Source organism: Lepus europaeus, chromosome 9 (assembly GCF_033115175.1).
Source record: "Lepus europaeus isolate LE1 chromosome 9, mLepTim1.pri, whole genome shotgun sequence".
In the NCBI taxonomy this organism is placed as follows: Eukaryota; Metazoa; Chordata; class Mammalia; order Lagomorpha; family Leporidae; genus Lepus; species Lepus europaeus.
In genome coordinates, this window is record NC_084835.1 from 95600163 (window position 1) to 95620217 (window position 20055).

At 45.1% G+C, this 20055-nt stretch overlaps 1 protein-coding gene and 1 pseudogene across 1 annotated transcript in view; one reads left to right on the plus strand and one right to left on the minus strand.

Annotated features, from left to right (window-relative positions):
• Positions 1–311: 311 nt before the first annotated feature.
• Positions 312–20055, minus strand: part of SKOR2 (SKI family transcriptional corepressor 2) — a 35487-nt gene continuing 15743 nt past the window's right edge. Inside the window, exons 4-7 of the mRNA XM_062200276.1 lie at positions 18668–18733; positions 18192–18290; positions 8793–8860; positions 312–374 (exon numbers count right to left, since the gene is read on the minus strand). Of these exons, the coding sequence (XP_062056260.1) occupies positions 312–374; positions 8793–8860; positions 18192–18290; positions 18668–18733 (296 nt within the window). The remainder of the gene's footprint in view (positions 375–8792; positions 8861–18191; positions 18291–18667; positions 18734–20055) is intronic.
• On the plus strand, positions 5803–6651 carry LOC133766698 (transcription initiation factor TFIID subunit 9-like; annotated as a pseudogene).

Genomic DNA, 20055 nt, shown 5'->3' on the forward strand with positions numbered 1-20055 from the left:
TCCAGGGGGCAGTAATTAGGGTTCTGATACACACCTAAGAGCAGAAAACCTCAAAACAGAATGAAGACCCCTTTAGCAGACAGAATAGAGAATATCCTTAGCTTTAGGAATTTTTCTGGAAATTGTTAAGAAGCACTTAGCCATTCATTTAGGAAGTCCCATCCTCAGACATAACAAAGTTCACTGGTGTATTGACTTAAACACAGGAGGCAATTTACCTGTCCCTGGGGCAAATACAGCCACAAAGAAGGCAGCCAAGCAGTAACCACACAGAGATTTAGGAAATCTCTCTCCTTCGGCAATCTCACCTTTTAGCTTTTGCTGAGATGGGCACCAAGCTTCTCTTTCCTGATCAAGCTTGCTGCATAGGGAATCTGCAAGATAAAAGCACACAAAAACCAGCCAGGTCAGCTAAACCCGGAGACAGGTCATCATGCCTGACGCTCTGAAAGCCGAGAGCCTCACTGAGGGGCAGAGGTTTCTTGGGTGGGCCCCGACCAGTACATTCCCACGGCCTGCACCTACGGGCCGTCACCCTAATGACAGAACAGGTGACCCCATTAACCCCGAGGTGAATAGGCAATATTTCACTTAAAAGAGTGAAGAAAATTTGCATTTAATAATATAGTATTGTTTTTTATTTAGGCACAAAAACTGAGTTTTGATGTTAGAAAGTATGTACAAGGTCACAGAACAAGAATGTGATTAACGATAAATTCAACATAATATTTCAGTTTTTAGAGTGATTTTTTATAAAAATATGCTATCATAAATCACAAGTGAGACTAATTCAACATAAACTATTATACTGGGTAAATTACCAAGAATTAATGAGAGCCATCAGAAATAACTGCACTGAATGGCAAATATGATCCTGGAAAATTCTACCTGGATAAATCTGAAAAGTACTTGTGAATGCTGGAGTTTTGAATGGAAGTCTATAATATCTGATATGCTACTTTTAATAAGAAAATTCAAATGATTGACACTGGACTATGAATTACTTAGATTTGCCTCTCCACTAATCCAGGAAAATATTGGATCCTACCTTCATCACTGCAAGGCTAAACTCAGGACTCTAAAGACTTGAATCTGTTTTAAATTTAAAGAAATAAATATTCAGTCATCTGGAATGTGAAATGAAACATGGCTTTAAGCAGAGAGGGAAATAAAGTTATTCTCATTCGACCAGCAATGTTCTTGAATTCTGTTACTTTCCTTGCTTTCTCCGCATACTGTGTGTTTCACACTCTTAATTCTCCAGTGCATACATACGATCCTTTCCCAATGGGAAGGAACTATGACTCTCCAATGATGCCAGTGACTAAGAGGAACTGGACCATTTTACTGCTGAATCAGAGTCTTTTTAATGAGGAAAAAAGGAGATTAAAATATCCATTTCCCTCTTCTGATATAGAACCACAGCATAAACCATTCTGATAGGCAAAGGGCATAAACAGTAGCATTGAAATTAATGATTCATATAGTAACATAAAAAGTTCACTGTCTTAATCTTGTATTTTAGACCATGGGCTGAGATCAACCAGATAACTATGACAAGAACAGTTACACAGGGACCTACTCTAGTTACCTCTTCTTTTCACTGTAGGTTATGCTACACCTGCTATTAACAGAGACACCCTTGAATCTTGGTTTTTCCATTATGGTGTAGGCTGATAGAACTCTCTTTAGGTGCCTAATGTAACAGAGCCTTGAGTGGAATTCAATTATTTAGGATAGTAAGAAATGACACCAACTTTGGGGTATAAAGAGTTATCAATAAAATGTGTGTGTGCATCTGTCACATTTAGGAAGGTCCTCAAGAGTAAGTTAAGATGCCACAAAGGCTTAGAAAGAGCTCATTCTGTGCCAAGCACTACAAGTGGCAAGTTAACATCACTGGGTCCGTCTCCTCAAAGCCAGTGAACCACCATCCTAGCCAAAGCAAACTGCCCGAAGGCCACTTCTCTCAGAGCAAAGTCAAAATGCTCTTTTCTCTCTCTTTTTCAGAAACTACAATGTAGCATTTCATTAAGGTAGGAAGCTGAAAAAGAAAAGAAAAAGGACTCATGGTAACATTTCTAAGTAAGAACACTTGTCCCCAAAGCTCCAGAAGGGAATTAAAATGGACGCAAAGGATTATCCTCTACTCAGTCTTGATTTTGGTGTTTATTTCCTTAAAACGAAGTGGAATAAAAGCCAAAGAAAGACAAAAAAGAAGGAGGAGAAGGAGAAGGAGGAGGAGGAGGAGGAGGATGTTGGGAGCTGAGAATGGTGTGTTTTAATTTCCAGGTCCTAAATCATGAGTGATAATAAGGATTATGTGAGCACATGGCCCAGCTGTTCACGAACGCTACGCTAGTTCATGGATTCCAAGATACACTTTTTCCCTTCACATTTTAACAACTCCGTAATTGGATGTATTCTAATGGACGGTATTTTAATCTTTTAGGTGGAAGCTTTTTTCTTGTGATTCGTCAAGTCATGGGGACTCTCACGATTGATGGGGATTCACAAAATTCACATTCCACAAAATGCAGTGTTGGCTTCCAGACAGCTCAGCCAGGACGTCACAGCTCAGGAGTCTGGGATTCTAGTTACCCCGTGTGAATCTCCTATAAGAGAACTTATTGGTCAGCTTGGAAACTGCCAAGGCGGACATAGGCAAAAAAACAACTCAGAGTTTCTTGTAACATTTATATCATAGTTGGCTCTCGCAGAGCAACTATTGGAGCTTGACTGAAAAACATGACATCCTAGTTTGTGCCAAGAGGGAGCTAGCCTGAGGTCAGACATTTAGGTGAATCAACCTCTCAAAGGGAGAACAATGAGAAGAAGAAGGCTCCAAGACGAAGGAACAACTGATGGCATCGCCCAGACACGTGGCAGCAGATCAGTAACTGGGAAAGGACAAACGGGAGCCCAAGTCTGCCTGTCCAGTGATGGACAACCTGAAGGTAGCTTCCAGGGAAGCTCAGATTCCTGTCAAGTCCCTGACTTGCAGGGAGTTTTTATTTTTTTATTTTTATTTTTTTTTTTCAGAGTGGACACTGAGAGAGAGAGACAGAGAGAAAGGTCTTCCTTTGCCGTTGCTTTACCCTCCAATGGCCGCCGTGGCTGGTGCGCTGCGGCTGGCGCACCACGCCGATGCAAAGGCAGGAGCCAGGTGCTTCTCCTGGTCTCCCATGGGGTGCAGGGCCCAAGCACTTGGGCCATCCTCCACTGCCTTCCCGGGCCACAGCAGAGAGCTGGCCTGGAAGAGGGGCAACCGGGACAGAATCCGGTGCCCTGACCGGGACTAGAACCCGGTGTGCTGGCAGAGCAAGGCGGAGGATTAGCCTAGTGAGCCCCCCCCCCCCCCCCCCAGGCGCCGGCTGGAGCTCTTTTTTGATGCATATTTAACCTGGAAACCAAACTCCTCTGGCGGCCCAGGCATTTTTTTTTTTTTTTTTAATTACAGTGCAATGGAGCAACCATTCTAGCTAGTTTTTTTTTTTTTTTAATGTCTAGTATATTTTTAAAAACTTTCTGGGTTGTGACAGTAGAAATCCAGGCAAGTTCCCACTTTAGAGAACCCTGGAGAACCTTCGAGAAAAGACCTAACACTGAAGAGCTGTGCTCGTCCAGCGGTGGTGAGGACTCTGCTCCCTGCGAAGAAGCATCACGCTCCCGCCGTCAGGAGGCTGTAAGCTGCTTTTTTACAAGTCCACCGCAAACAAAACATTAGTACTAAATCTATTGATGAACATCATTTTAACAAACGCTTTTAAGAAAGAGCTTTGCAAGCCTTTCTCAACAGCATGTGACTGCAGGTTTCTGGAGCAACAGCAGAGGGCACTTCAAGACCAGCTCATTTTCCCCAGCCTGCACCTGCTGGGAGTGAACTGGCAAGTTCAAGGGAAATGAATCTGGGTCTAACCATTCAACACATGCTTTGTGTCGCAGCTTCACAATGGCCTTCAAGAACTATGACTTTCAAAAAGAACGTTTTCAACAAACTACCATCGTAGGTCATACACAGATGCACCTACTTAAAAAAAAAATCATTGCTAAGTTAACAATGAAAAAAACAAGCAATCAAGTCATCAAAATAGCCTCAACTCATGTTATAAATTACTTTCTTTATTATCTTAAAAAGCTATTCACTGGGTAACACATCTTCAGTTGCTGCTTAATTTTAAGACCTGATGGATTTTGTTTTGACACTGAACAAATTTCTCCTTAAATAATTCACTTGTGATTGTGAAATCCTCTGCCCTTTACTATACAACTTTTGCATTTTCAAGATGTTGCTGAACTCTCAAACTTCTGCATTTGGTTCAGAGTGAGGGGAATCTCCTTCTTTGTTTTTCATACTTAAATCTGGCTTAGTAATGAAAGTGCTTTAAGCCATTGAAAATCCAGGGCAGGGGTCGGGCACTTTAACACATACTGTGTTAACTACTACAAAGTTCAAATTTTCAGTTACTTAAACTTAAAAAAAAGTTAGCTGTGGCCATGTATAAATGTTAAATAAACTAGCTTGGCATAAGCTTTAAAACTCACATTGAGATAAATGCACATTCATTTATTAAACGTACAGAGAGAGGCAATCATTTGACTCTAAAGTCATCACAACTTTGCATTTAACAATCTAGAAAAAGAAGCAATGGTGCAGAAATTATAGCCAGCAGAGAATTCAAAATAGCAGGAACCAAAAATTCATAAGTTTTCTTTCTGCAGCAATGATACCCAAGATGCTTTCGATAGAAGTCTTTTGAGTAGGAGCACCGTGTAACAACCTAGAATAAATGCATTGTGGGTCTGTGGGAACCATTACATAACATGATGGTTTTAATATGCTTACATTCCCCATGATTGCAAGATAGGGTGGGTGCTTATTTCATCTTAAGGAAAAAAAAAAGGTGCCTATTCTGTAATATATGATCTGTAAACTTTAAGTATTAAAACAAATCTGAGTGAATTGTTCTACTCTCAGGAAACAAACAGTACAGCCGTATTTCCTGATGAATGAGATCATTTAACTAAGATATTGAGAGTGCCAATAACCGAGCTACTCTGCAACTTCTTGATACTCTGTAGATAGAATGTTCTGAAGATGCTTCCCCTCAGGTGCTTTGGCAAATACATCAAGCTGAATAAGGGGCAAGATAAACTTCCGTTCAAGCAGCGTGGTGTCTGCTGCCTCCATTCTAAAGCAGATGGTGCAATGCAAACACAGGGCCTCCTGCACAAGAATAGCTCCAGTCGCCAGGCTTAAATGGTTCCGCTAGCACAGGCGCTCCTTTGAGAAGGCCGTGCCGTGAAATTGATGACTCATAGCCGCTTGGCATTTGATGGCTGGCATATGTTATTTCATATTTATTCCTCATTTTCATCTTTTAATATGCCTATCAGGGCACTAGGTTGAACCTTACAGCAGTCCCTCTTGGGTGAGGACTGACTCTCCATGAAGCACATGGGGTGTGACTTGAGCCCAAGTTTGCAGATGCTAAAACTTGTGTTTAGCTGGTGCTCTGAGCCTGCCAGGGGCACTAGGTTGCGGGTGAACATTCTGATCACTGGTGCTGCAGATCATCCCCTCAACTAATGAGTGCTTAGCTGGGAGATTCCTTAGGAAGAAGATTTAACAGTATCTAATTTGCATGGATCAGTGTCCTGATTAACACTGTAAAAAGAAGAAAAATCTAGAGTACACCAGGGGTTGGGAAAACCACAGTAGGCAAAGAATTTGCATCAAGATCAGGACTGAAATACGTTGATGTGGGTGACTTAGCTTGAGAAGTTCGATTGCCACGTATCATGGGGTCTGGCAAGACGGCTTCTCCAAGAGTATGCCGAAAGATGCACAGATGGTGGCACAGATCTGAAGGGTATGGGGACTACAGATTATGAGCCAAGAGTTGGAAATGAGATGTTGGAGTTTGCCTTCCGATATGTGGCCACAATTCTAGACGATGCAAAAGTTTATTCCAGCCAAGCTAAGAAGGCTACTGTTGACGCAAACGCCATGCAATTGGCAATCCAGCATCGTGCTGATCAGCTTTTACCCTCTCCTCTCCCAAGAGATATTTTTTACTAGATATTGCAAGGCAAAGAAATCAAACCCCATTGCCACTGATCAAACCCTATGCAGATCCTAGATACATACTGCCACCTCATAGGTACTGCTTAATAGCTCCAAACTATAGGCTTAAGTCTTTACCAAAAAAGGCATCTACTTCTGCAGGAAGAATAACATTTCCATAGTTAAGTGTTGTGTCAGTTACTAGTAGACCAAGGACTCCCACGCTGGGCACACCAACTCCACAAACCATGTCTGTTTCAACTAAGGTAGCTACTCCAGTGATCCTCACAGGACAAAGGTTCACAGTACAGATGCCTGCTTCACAGTCACCTGTTGGGAAAGCATCATTCCTGCAACACCAGCAGTTCAGAATGTTCTGATTAATCAGGCTCAAAAACATTCTCATTGTCACTAACGTGACGTCATCACAAGATATTGCCAATGCATCAAATGCATTGAAAAGCAAACGTGAAGATGATGATGATGGTGGTGACAACTATGATAATTGTAATCCAACCTTGATGCTTGTAACATGTATACTTGGTCTTGAATCCATTGTACTCAAATTGAACAAGTATGCTTGATATTTTCAAGTTGTGTTTGGTAAAACCTACGTAGTATTTAATAAGTTATAGTTTTCAATTGAAATGTTGGATATTCTTTAATAGGATTAGTAGTGGTTTTTCATCAGCCTTTAAATGTAAAAAACAACGTTGTTTATCCATTTGTAAAAAAAAAAAAATTGTGTCTACTAGCTCATGTCGACTAGAGACAGCATAGTAAGACATAAGTAAAAGAACATTTGAGGAAATAAGGATCCTGCTCAGGAAATTTGGAAAAGAATGAAGAGTACGGCTCTATGACAGTGTCAGTGCCGGGTTAGGGGCCATTCACAAATGGCGATTCATTCAACAAATATTTACCAACAGCTATCTGATGCTGCACACGGCGCTTGGCCCCAGCGGGAGCACTAGAACCCTGGGCATGATGGGGGAGGACACATGAGCAAGAGGAGCAGGAGGGGGAAATTGTCTTTTTCGACAAATTTTATGTTAGTTTGGATGTACTTTTTGCAGATTTCAGGAGTTATATGGTACCCACGGGGCTGAAGGAACAAGTCTAGCTTCCCCCAAGCTATCTGATTGGCTGTCAGGGTGATTTCACTATGCAGAGGAATGTGAATGAGTAACACCTGTCTCGCCAGATGAATACTGGATTATAGGTTATTTTGCAATATGGTATAATAAAAATGCTTAGTAATCCTAATTTGTATCCTCTGTGTGCCAGATATCTCAAAAGGTATAAGACTTTTTTTTTTCTTCTACTATCCGCTGGTTACATAGATGTAGTATTATTTCTTCCTTTACCAAGAAAGCCAACTGCCAAACAAAATTAAGACATGAAGAGTACTTCACTGGCTCTGAGGTGCTGAAATAAACACTCATATTACTTTCCCGGTGCCCATTTTGCTATAATTACCGCCACCCTAAAGCCACAATCTTTTTGTTGCATCTGTGGCAACTTTTGTTTTAGCAACCTGAAAAGGATGCCCTGTATAACGTAAGAACAGTATTAAAACTCTGTCTGACTCTACCTCAGTCTTACATTGAAATTTCTCCCTTTGGGCAAGGAAAACAGTAAGTTTACCCACAGTAAATAATTATTGCTCTTATTATCTAGGAATCAAAAGCCACCCGTAGCAGAGACATGACTTTTTAACCTCTCTAGGGGATTTATTACCAACCAATTAAGAAAATCCTCTGCTCCCCAGTGAATTAAGTCGCAAACAAAACTCACACACAAACAGAACCAACACAAGAGAAGAGATGCTGTTTAAGCTGCGTCTGATGTAGTGTTTTTCAAAACAGAGCTGTTCACAAGCACTTGAGACGAAGGGAAACCTGTGGGAGTGTGAGAAGCAGCACTTTGGACAGAGCCCCGGAATGGGGAAAAGCATAAAACATAAGAGCGCTCTAAAGCGACGCTGTGGAATCACCATTAACGCAAGCTTGAGTCTGGAGGCAGAGGGAGGCATTAACAACCATGCTTCCTGAATAATCCAGACGGAACTAGCGAGCTGGATGCCTCGACAAGACACGCGGAGACAACACGCTTCACGGTCTAAGGATAACGCAGACCGGCTCAGAAATGTCAAGCAACCCAAATGATAATAATCACAGTTGAGAAACAAACAAAAACCCCACACGAAGCCGTGTTCAACGTTAGGAACGATCAGGAGTGAGTAGCACACTTCATCTGGAAATTCTTTCTTTGCATCACCCTTCCAGTGAATGTTAACTGGTCCGCTGTGTGTCCACTAAGTTCTACCGAGAGTGGAAGGCCTGGCTCAGGTGGCGGTGCTGGGTACTGAAAGCAGGGAGGATGGAAGACAACGGCCCCTCCCTGAGCTCCTAGCCCCTCCCGGCACCATGCCTGAAGTTTGTACGGTGGAGGAAGAAGCAGGTACTGCTGGTTCGCCCACAGAGACAATATACACAGCTGTCTATTAACACATGGTAGGTAGTTACATTTAGAGGAAACATGCTGACGCATCTGTTTATCTGTTGTCTAAGTAAATCTCTGGGTAATTAGCATCGAAACCAGCTGAGAGGTAAGTGGACCAGCGGATTTCACGGCAAAAGCATCAAAGGCCTCACACATCCTGGGGGGACTGGAAGCCAGAACAATCAAGTAGCATGCATGTTTAAGTAGAAATGCATCTTACAATTTGTAATTGTTGCACCATTTCTTCTCGGTAGGCTAGTTCCCTTTTCATCTGATCCTGAAAATTATCTGGCAGGAGAGAGGAACAGAGAAAGAAATTAATGAAAGGGCAAAATCCGCTTTGAGTCTATCTAGTAAAAATATCACCGCCACTTGCATAGAGAGCCCCCTCCCCTGAGGTACCTTATTTTTTTTTAAGTACACACATATGGCATGTTGCTAACACTATAATTTAATCAGAATAGACGGTACATTCTGAGAGGGTGAGGTGTGTGTCGTATTTCACAGTGCCTCATGATCCATCTGGTCTAATCTGTTACACATAATTCTGATGCAAAAGGGGTGTGGCCATGTCCTCTAACAAGCCACAGATATCACAAGTCCCCACTGTCTACAAGTGCAGTGAGCCGAGGAGATGGGCTCAGACGGCGCTGACCCTGATGTCGGCAAAGAAGATGGAGTCTGTGGAAGAGGCCTGCCTGGCTTCCCTGCAGCTCAACCCACTCTTTTCTTTACAACATCAATTCACGGATAGGACTTCTAAAAATTATTTAGTTGCTTATTCATTTCCATTTTATCTGAAAGGCAGAGAAAGGGAGTTATCTTACATCTGTTGGTTCACTCCCCCAAATGGCCTGCGACAGCCAGGGATGAATCAGCTGAAACCAGGAGCTGGGAACTCCACCTGGGTCTCCCCCATGGGTAGCACAGACCCTAGTACTTGAGCCATCATCTGTCTCCCAGGAAGCTGGGTTGGAAGCAGAGGAGCCAGGACTCAAGCCAGGCCCTGCAATATGGGATGTGGGTGGGTGTCCTCAAGCATCAAACGTCCAACCCACCTCTTCTCATTTGTAAGGGATAGAAAAAAAGCATCCTGGTCTGATTCTTCCAACCAGCAAACTCTTTCACCCCCAAATCAGCCTATGCTGTGGTCCTTCTTTGGCCCTGGAGCTGTTGGACAGACCTCAGCGTAATCTGAGAAGGAGATCTAGAAGAGATTTTGCATGCAAAAATATTTGTGCTTTTCTACATATTGATCATGTTTTTTGCATTTAAGGAAAGAGGTGATTTCCAAAATTATAGCAAAGCCTCACATCCTTTCCATGTGATTTTAAAAAATTAATTAATTTACTTAAAAGTCAAGAGTTACAGAGAGAAGGAGAGATCTTCCATCTGCTGGTTCACTCCCCAAGGGCCCACAAAGGCCAGGAGCCAGGAGTTTCATCCTGGTTTCCCACATGGGTGCAGGGACCTAAGCATTTGGGCCATCTTCCACTGCTTTCCCAGGCCATTAGGAGGGAGCTAGAATGGAAGTGGAGTAGCTGGGACTCGAACTGGTGGCCATATGGGATGCAGGTGTTCCAGGTGGCAGCTTTACCCACTACGTCACAGCGCCAGCCCCTCCATGTGATCTTTTTTCAAGAGTGGATTTGATGAACTTTGCCTTTTTCTCTGCTTTAAAGGAGAAATTAACACCATCTCATACTGAGTTTGTGGGTGATAGGGCAGCAGCTTGGACGAAACGGAGAGCTTGCCTCTATCTTTTCCTCTCTCCTCCATCCCCCCTGCTCTGTGCCGTTCCCTCCCCCATGCAGGCACTCATCCTTGAAGAGGCTTCTGACTCACCACTGACCCTGCTGCTTCCCCTTCCAAATCCCTTTCAATGCCCGCTCCTCATCACTGTCGACACAATAAATCCTGTACCGGTCATGAGACTCAGGACACCGAAGAGATTAAAAGATTGGTTTCGGGGCCAGCCTTGTGGTGCTGTCTGTGACCCAGGCATCTCGAATGAGCACCGGTTCGTATCTCGGCTGGTCCATTTCCAATCCAGCTCCCTACTAATGGCCTGGGATGGCAGTGCAAGATGGTCAAGGGCTTGGGCCCCTGCCACCTACATGGGAGATTCAGACAGGGTTCCTGGCTCCTGGCCCCAGCCTGGCCAGCTCGGCCACCTGGGGAGTGAATCAGTGGATAATGGATTCTCTCTGTCACTCCCTCTCTCTCTGTAACTCTGCCTTGCAAATAAATAAATGCCTTTTGTTTTTGTTTTTGTTTGTTTAAATAAATAACCCTTGGGGCTGGCACTGTGGCATAGCGGGTCAAGCCACCGCCTGCAGTGCTGGCATCCCATATGGGCGCCGGTTCAGGTCCTGGCTACTCCACTTCCAATCCCACTCTCTGCTGTGGCCTGGGAAAGCAGTGGAAGATGGCCCAAGTCCTTGGGCCCCTGCACCTGCATGGGAGACTCAGAAGAAGCTCCTGGTTTCGGATTGGCCCAGCCCTGGCCATTGCTGCCATCTGGAGAGTGAACCAGCGGATGGAAGACCTCTCTCTCTTTCTCCCTCTCTCTCTCTCTCTGCTTCTGCATCTCTGTAACTCTGCTTTTCAAATAAATAATTTAATACGTTTTCTAAATAAATAAATAACTCAACAAAAAGGCTATAGTTTTATTTTTTCCCAACTTCTATCTTTCTATACTATTTGAATTCCTCCTCCTATCCCAAGTATTATAATTTATTTTTTAAAAGCTCTGAGCCCTGGATGAGAAAGGCCCTGGAATAGAGGGGAGGATGCGGTGCAAAGTCAGGACGGAAGGGGCTCCCTGGTCCCCCGGGGAGTTAGGGGAGCAACTGCATGGGTGGGCGGCAGGGGAGCCGGACCACCGCAAGCGCTCAGCCGGCTGCCACTGAGGAGGGCACAGAGGACATGCCCAGTGCCCTCCACGCACCAAACCACTGTCCGGGCCTCGAATCTGCATGGCACTTCCAGCCTCTGTGGTTTTGCCCTCAAAGCAAACTTCCTTTTTCTTTAAAGACTTCTCTCTCTCTCTCTCTCTCTGCCTCTGCCTCTCTGTAACTCTGCCTTTCAAATAAATAAATAAAATCTTAAACACACACACACACACACAATGAAAACAAAGCTATTAAAGGATGAGGCAAAACAATGAATAATTTTATAAGCTTGAACTGGGAAGGCATCAAAGACAAAAACCAGAAAGGAAAAGATAGATTTGATCAGAAAGAAATGTGAAACTTTGGTACAACAGTACATTATAAGCAAATTAAACTCCCTAAACACCAAAGTCCATATTTAAACATAATTTGGGAGAAGCTGGGCTTGTGTTGTGGCATAGTGAGAAAGCCAGAGAATGAGACACTGGCATCCCTTATGGGTGCCAATTTGTGTCTCGGCTGCTCCGCTTCCAATCCAGCTCCCTGCTGATGGCCTGGGAAAACATCAGAAGATGGCCCAAATGCTTGGGCCGCTGCCACTCATTTGGGAGACCTGGATGAAGCTCCTGGTTCCTGGATCCTGGCTTGAGCCTGGTCCAGACCCAGCCATGTGAGCCATTTGTGGAGTGAACCAGCAGATGGAAGACCTCTCTCTGTGTGTCTCTCTGTAGCTCCGACTTTCAAATAAATAAATAAATTTTAAAAGCACATAATTTTTATACATCAAAGAGTATCTGACATGTCAAAGAACTGATATTTCCATATATGAAGAGTTCATACAAATCAAGAAGACGCACACATTAAAGAAAAGGGGGCAGGAGTATAAAAAGGCATTCACAGGATTCACAGATGGGTGTCAGACATGAAAAGGGACTGCCAGCCCCAGCAGCGACAGGAAAGGGACTGTGGCCACGGCCACACACCACATATCGATGCCCTTCCTGGAGGGACCCAAGTACTGTGGCACCAGGTGAGCCGGTGGCTGTCTCGCTTTGTGTGAGTACACGCCCTGACGTCCAGGAGGATGAGCCCACTGTGCCCCACAGCTGTTGGCAGGTACCCCTGTGAGCCAGCGATGTGCAGCTGGAACGGGGCAGCCATGCTTTCTGTGTACACTAGCAGAGTGTGGCACAGTAGGGTACGCGGCCCCGTGGGGTGCCAGCATCCCATACTGGAGCCCTGCTTCCAGGCCAGGCCATTCTGTATCTAATCCAGCTCCCTGTTAATGTGCCTAGGAAGGCAGTGGAAGACGGCCTAAGTGCTCGGGTCCCTGCCACCCACATAGGAGACCAGGATGGAGTTCCTGGCTCCTGCCTTTGGCCTGGCCCAGACCTGGCCCTGTGGTCACTTGTGGAGTGAACCAGTGAATGGAAGATTCTCTTTCTTTCTTGGTCTCTCTCTCCCTCTATAACTCTGACTTTCAAAAAAAAATAAATAAATCTATCTATAAAAGTAATGATGCTATGTGCTGTTCCAAGGACAGGAGTATAAATTAGTAAAACCTTTCTAGAAAGCAATTAGAAATTATATATCAAGAGCTTTAAGAAGCTCCTATCAGGTAATCCAGGGATTCTGTTAGGAGTTTATCCTAAGGAGTAGCAACAGACCAGTGCAAAGATTTAATTATAAGGTGTCCATCAGACAAACCTCAGTGTCTAACCTAGGAGCCCACTCAGACTGCTGTTTGCTAATGAATAAAAGCACATTTTAGGTGAGGAGAGGGTTAAAAATCATGTGCTTAATATTTCATTTGTTTATAAAAAAGGAATTTATCACTTCTCAGCCTTTGGGCTAAGATCAAGTATAGTAAAAAAAAGAACTTAATATGCATTAAAAAGGCTGAAACCCCAAAATGTTAACGTTGGTTATCTCTGGGTAGCGACATTATGAGTGATTTTCATTTATTCCCTTTTGTATTTCTGTTTACTTAAAACTTTCTATCATAAGCAGGTGCATGACTTCTGAGATACAGAGATTGTTAACTGGCAAACAAAGAAAAAAAAGACTAAAAATTCTGCTCTGGTCCATAGGCTGATGAAGACACAGTTTAATTGCAGATGAAGAAAAATCACTAGGCTGACTCCTCTAGTGAGAATTACTTGGAACCCAGCTGAGTTTTGGAAAAGAACGGTGTAAGCAGAGGTGGACTGGAACACAGCGGCCCACACGGTGGAGCAGGCTGTGCCCTGCAGCCCAGGACAGCGTGAGGAGCCAATGCATTCTGCAGACAGTCCTGGGACCACAAGCAAGAAGGGAACCGTATGGTGTGGGTGGTTCACCTCGGGGCTCCTGTTCACCTAGCAATGGACTGGTGGGGGGGGGCTCCTTTGTAGCACCCTCTTCACGTGGGTACCACTGTTTTTACAGTGAGGAGGTGTCTGACCTGGGCAGTGTTTTGGAATTCCCTTCCCCTCTCCTCCTCCAGAGGCTGCTACAAAGAGACAGACAGAAAGGCGGCCAGGCAGGCAGGCAGGCATCCCATTGAGCATAAACCCCATGCAGTGATCATGACGGATGACGGATGTGGACGACCAGATTCAGGGAGAGGAGATGGAGTCTGTTTTTAGTAGGGAGTAACTTTCACAGGAACCTGGAAGTCTTAACGAGGACTGAAAGGACGACACCTCCAAGGAAACGCACTGAAGTCAACGACGAAGCCTCCTTCAGCGCCCTCCCCTGCGCTAGCCACGCGGCCTTTCCACTGCCCCCTCTCCGTGCCACAGAGGCGCACCCGTGCCTGCGAACCCGAAGCCCCAGCTCATGCGTGCCAGCTAATCTCCTTCACCTAACAGGCTTCTGCCACTTAGTCTCATCCTTAGTCTCATCCTTCATGTCCTCCACCGTGACACCGGCCGCTCTGTCCACACGGCCCGAGAGCGTATTCTGTGCCCATGCGTGCCGGGTGCTGGGGGCAGCGGCAGAGGCCGATCACCAGCCGCCCTGTCCTGAGCCCATTTAAAATGCAAAAAAAAAAAAGGGGGGGAGGGTAGGAGAGAGGAACACAAGTGCAGCCAACACAAACAGCTGTGGAACTAGGAGCAAACAGAGTAGGGCTGCGGAACAGGGTGCCCACTGCAAGAGGGGAAGGCTTCCTGGAGGTGGCAAAACTTAAGCTGTGTCCCGGATGAGGAGGAGACCCAGGGGAAGCATGGGGACTGGAGAGAAGCAGTGAGCAGCACCAGTGTTTGGGGTCTGTCTCCTAACTGGAGCTGGGGTGGGAGTGGCACTGGAGAGGCCAGGTGGACCAAGGGCGGAGGGTTCTGAGAGTCAGTTAGGAGTTGGCTTTTGCCCTATAGGAGAAACAGCAGGGAATGACCGAAGTTACTTGAGTGGAAGACTTGGTGCCAGGGTTGGAGGAAGGCTGAGCTATCAAAGCAGGGGGCAGAGAAGAGAGGTGAGGACACAGTGACGTGTTGCGGCTGAGGGCCACAGGGCCAGCCACGTGGTGGTACAGTGGTTGGGCCGTCTCCTGAGACACCCATGTCCCGTGCTGGTTGTTCCTGGCCTGAGTCCCAACTCCTCTGCTTCTGGTCCAGCTGCCTGCTAACGTGCACTTGGTGACGCAGCAGAAGGTGGCTCAAGCAGCTGGGTCCCCGCCACACATCTGGGAGAGCCTGTTGGGGTCCCAGGTCCCCGGCGTGGGCCTGGCCCAGCCCTGGCTGCTGCAGGCATTTGGGAATTGAAGATCTCTGTCTGTTTCTCTCTCTCTCTCTGACTTCCAAGTAAGATGAAAACAAAACAGATAAAAATTGAAAAACACAGAACAAGTTCCATTGCCTGTTCCAGCCTCTGTAACTACAGCCCAGTAAATCAGCAAAGCTCCGGCTTCTCATATTGGTTGATTCCTATCAAGTCCCTGCAGGCATGCGAGCATCAAACTCGAAAACAGCGTGTGGACGCCTCCTGTCCCTGCCCAGTGTCCGTCACTCTGCGGAACCCATGATGTCTGTCCCTCTCTGCTCCTGGCAGCCACAGGAGGGAGCTGGGGGTGTTGTTACACTGTTGAGAAAGAGGCTGGGACCAGGCCTAAGTTGCCCCACTGTGAGTGGGGGAGGCGGCCCCCTGGAGTCCCTGTCCTAGGAGTCAATGCCACACTTGCCTCATGCTGTGTTCTTCTCTCCCAGGATTTTCCACTGAGACCGCACCAGGTAGCGCACGTGCACTGTACTTCACCTAGGTGGTCCCATCTGGTCCCACTCAGCCTGTGAGCCAGGAGCTCCAGGGTCACCCCACCACTACAGCCCATAGTAAACTCAGGTCTGGTCGATTTCTGAGCCCGGGCAGCTCCCAGCTTAGGTCGCCAGTGCTGAAACCGGATGGGATTTTAAGTGATGTGACTGCGTCTGTCCACCTCCGAGTGAAAAGTTTTGCACAAACTCTCACGAGGACTCCTCTACGCTTCCCTCTGGTGCAGCGTCACGAAGTTCCCATTTCCCCTTTCCTTCTGGGCGAACCTCGATCTGTCCGCTAGTTCCCGGGGGCCTCGCATTTACTTAACAAGCACACAACGTGCATTTGCTATTTTCATCCGTGTGAAATTGACTGCCTCTTTGTGGTGCATCTAAACCACGCATTATTCAAACCTGGGCACACATATGCCACTTCCTTGGTCAATGGAGTAACTACAGATAGAAGAGGAAATTTTGCTGTCGCTTAATGGAAATGTTTCACATGTGTGGCACCACCAAGAGTTTATATTAATCCAGATCAAAATGATGAAATGAGAGACCTGAATGGACATGGGCTGGTTGTGCCATTATATTCCAAGTTTTTAAAACAGGATCATGTGTACATGTTGTACAACAGGGAGGGTTATAAGGAAAATGGATAAACTACTATGAGTTACATAATTCCTTAAAAATATCACTAATTCACTTTTACTAAATAGTGGGACAAGTTATGGTTACACTGACTTCAGGGGGTCGGGAGGACCCGCTAAGGACTCAACACAACTTGGACCCACTCTGCTGGGTCTAAAAGCAAGGATTTGTGAATCCAACAATCGAGAAAGATCAGCTTATGGGGAAACAGATCATTCAAAGTCTGCTCATTGCTGCAAAAAAAAAAGTTGCAGTTTTTCTTAACAGAGTTTCAGAAAGTAGAGAATCCTGGATCCCTTGGGAGCTGCTGTCCTCTTAAAGTTTCAAAGATGTTTTTAATCTGTTTCTGTTTCCTGGAAGCCACCCGAGTTCATGCCCCTAACTGCGCTATCAAAGGCGATTGGCCAATCTCTTCGATCTTCCCCTACGGCCCAGCAGGCATCTCTGAATTCAAAACGCTGACGCACCGTGAGAGCCCAAGCTCCCATCAAAAACTTGGCAGACCCTGCCGTGGTCTGTGGTCAGAGCTCTCTTCCATCCCGCAGCCGCCTCTGGGTTTGACGAGTCACCAGGAAGCCGGGCCCCTACCGACGCACTGCCTGAGCGCTTTCGCTCATGCTGATGATCCCACTTGGCCAGCTCTGTAGCGGGCAGGCCTTCAGGCCCGTATCACTGAAATGGTCACAGTTGCTGGTCTCTGGCTCGGGCACAGGAACTGCCACTCGCGTTTTGGGACCCACAGATGAATAACATTCTCAAAAAGTGTCCCAGAAAGAAAATGAATTAAGAAGCCACATACTTTAAAAACTGTTGCATACAGCTTCCTTCCCCACTTTCTTTTCTCTGGAGAGGGAACTACGACTCTACGAGACTCCAAAAGGCTTGGAACACAAAACCATGATGGATTTGTCCAAATGTAACCCAGACCGGGGCAGGTGAATGGGAGAAATGTGGGATGTGATGTCCTTCTGAAATGCCAAGACACTAGCAGCAGAACCAACGGTTTTTAGGTTACAATATCTCCTGCCCTCAAATTTGGAATGGAAATTTAAGGTTAAGTAGAGATATAGAAGCCAAAACTACTAAGATGATATTAATTTCAATTAATGAACGTGTGTACACTGAACTGTTAAAGGTTAAATCTTCATAGTTACACATATCTCAAGCACCTGGCAGCTATCCACAGCCGAGTAATTGTTTCGTTTTAAAATACATAATTGAAAAATACATCAATATATAATTTCATCTACAAATTTGATTACATATTTAAAAATTTTTCTTCATTTCTTTCAAAAGCAGAGAGACAAGGAACAGACAGATAGATATGTGAGAATCTCCCATATGCTGGTTCACTCCCCAAATACCCACAGTGGCAGAGACTGGGCCAGGCAGAAACTGGGAGCCTGGAACTCAGTCCACATCTCCCATGTTGGTGGCCAGGACCCAGTTACTTGAGCCATCGCTGCTGCTTCTCAGGGTGTGTGCCTTCAGGAAGCTGGAATCAGGAGCAGGGCTGGGACTCGAACCCAGGTACTTCAACCTGGGACGTGGGCATCCCAACCACTATGCCAAATGCCTGCCTGTGTATCTATTATTTTTTAATCATACACAATACACACCTATGGGCACACAGATATCAAGAAGTAGCAAATGATTCTTACAAGAAATTTTATCTCTGAGCAAATTCAAAGCATAAATAAGAGAGAGGACAATTTATGAATCTAGACATGGGAAGACAGGGCTGGCTTGCACAACTACTTAATACTCAGAATCACACTCCTAAGCTCGGGAACCAGAAATGTCACCACACATCACCAGTACAATGAAATAAAAGCCACTTCTTACTGAACACTGGGAAAGATGTGTTTCCTTTTAACACTTGGAATTCTTGCTCCAGTCGTCTCCGTAAATCTATTTGTTCAAATAAAACCTTCTGAAGTTCTTCTAATAAAGAAAAAAAAAAGAAGTCATTTTACTAATCTTTACAAATAACTCTCCAGAGAACTGTTATATATGGCAATTTATTATTATAAGACAAAATATTTTACCAGTTTAAAAAGTGTTGCATAGACATAGGATAGATTTTGTGCAGAAATCCATGAATATAAATCAATGTAATATATTATTTTAAAGTATTATATTACAGTGTCATGTATTGATTGATATGTATGCATTAATCTCAATTATAGCCACCCAGTGGTCCATATATTATTCATATGTTGCTTGTCAGGCTTAAAATATGGTGGAGAACAAAAATATCCTCCTATCATCTCCAGTCCTTTAAAGCGGAGACTTTTACAGAACTGAGGCTTTTTCTATACCTTTCCCCATGTTTTCTACATCCTTCTTGAGTGTATGAGGTGAGCTGGCTTCTTGTGTGTGTTCACCTTTAAAAAAAAAAGGACAAAGACTATTATTAGTTTTGTGTAGGCTGTTTTCTGAAAGCTTTTCTTTCCCTTTTTTTTTTTTTTTTTTCATGTTATTTGAAATGGAAGACACACACACACCTGGACACCTGGGGGTAAGGATGAGAAAGAGACAGAGAGAGAGATCTTCCATCTGGTGGTTCATGGCCCAAATGCCCGCAACAGCTAGGCAGGGCTGGGTGAGGCTGAAGCCAGGAGCCCAGCACTCCATCAGGGTCTCCCACATGGGTGGCAGGGACCCAGCTACTTGAGCCATCACTGCTGCTTTCCCACGTACATTAGCAGGGAACTGGATCGGAAGTGGAGCTGGGACTTGAACTTCCACCATGACAGGGGATGCCGGCATCCCAAGCCGCCACTTAAGTACTGAGCCAAATGTCCACTCCTCACTCGCTATTCAATATTTACAAAAAGAGTTTATGTAATATAACCCGAGATTAGAAGTCTTTGCTCCTGTGCAATTCCCCTTGAAGCAGGGAGGGGAGCAACGGACAGGGAGGGCAGAGTCTGGCCTGCAGACGGCAGCTCTGAGAAAGAAGATTCCTGAAGGTCACGTCCATCATCTCCCCACCCCCACTATCCATCCTTTGCAACAAAGGAAACTGCCAGAATGGGCAAAAAAGGAGGCTGGACAGTAGGAATTTTTGTATAAATCTGATCAGAGTTCCTTTCCTTGACGCGTGGATGGCTGGTTTCAGCTGAGAGGTTTTAAGACCATGGAAGCAGAGGTCTCCTACGTTTCTTGCCCACAAGACTTTAGGGCAGAGAAAGGAAGTAGGGGAGGCTGTGAGGGGGCCTTTAGAGAACATTTATAAACCTCGAGGAGGTTTCTAATAACTGATGCTTCATTTAAGAAGAAACTCAAACCCAGAGACATGAAACAAGCTACCCCACCTTAGTTAATACATTTTTACTTGCTTGTTGACAGTCTGTTAGCCACTTGTCTTCAACCCAGAAAAACTACACTGTGGATAAAGGTTAGATTGGTGTTTGCTTATGAGCTAACTGGAGTGGTGGCAGGTTAAGCAAATGTATTGATCTACAGTCACAAATTGAGTCTACACAATCCAGAAAACCTAAATAAACCAAAGGAATCCAATCATTCAGCTAATCAGCTTTTTTTTTTTTTTTTCAAATTCCAACCCGATTTCTATACTTCCCACATAGTCTAATTGGGCTTTCCATTTCTGCCTAAAGGAATGTGGTGGTATAGAGAAGGGTCTTTGAGGCTTCATGAACCCTCGTCGTCCACCCTTGGGGGTCGGCCCCTCTTTGGGGTTCCC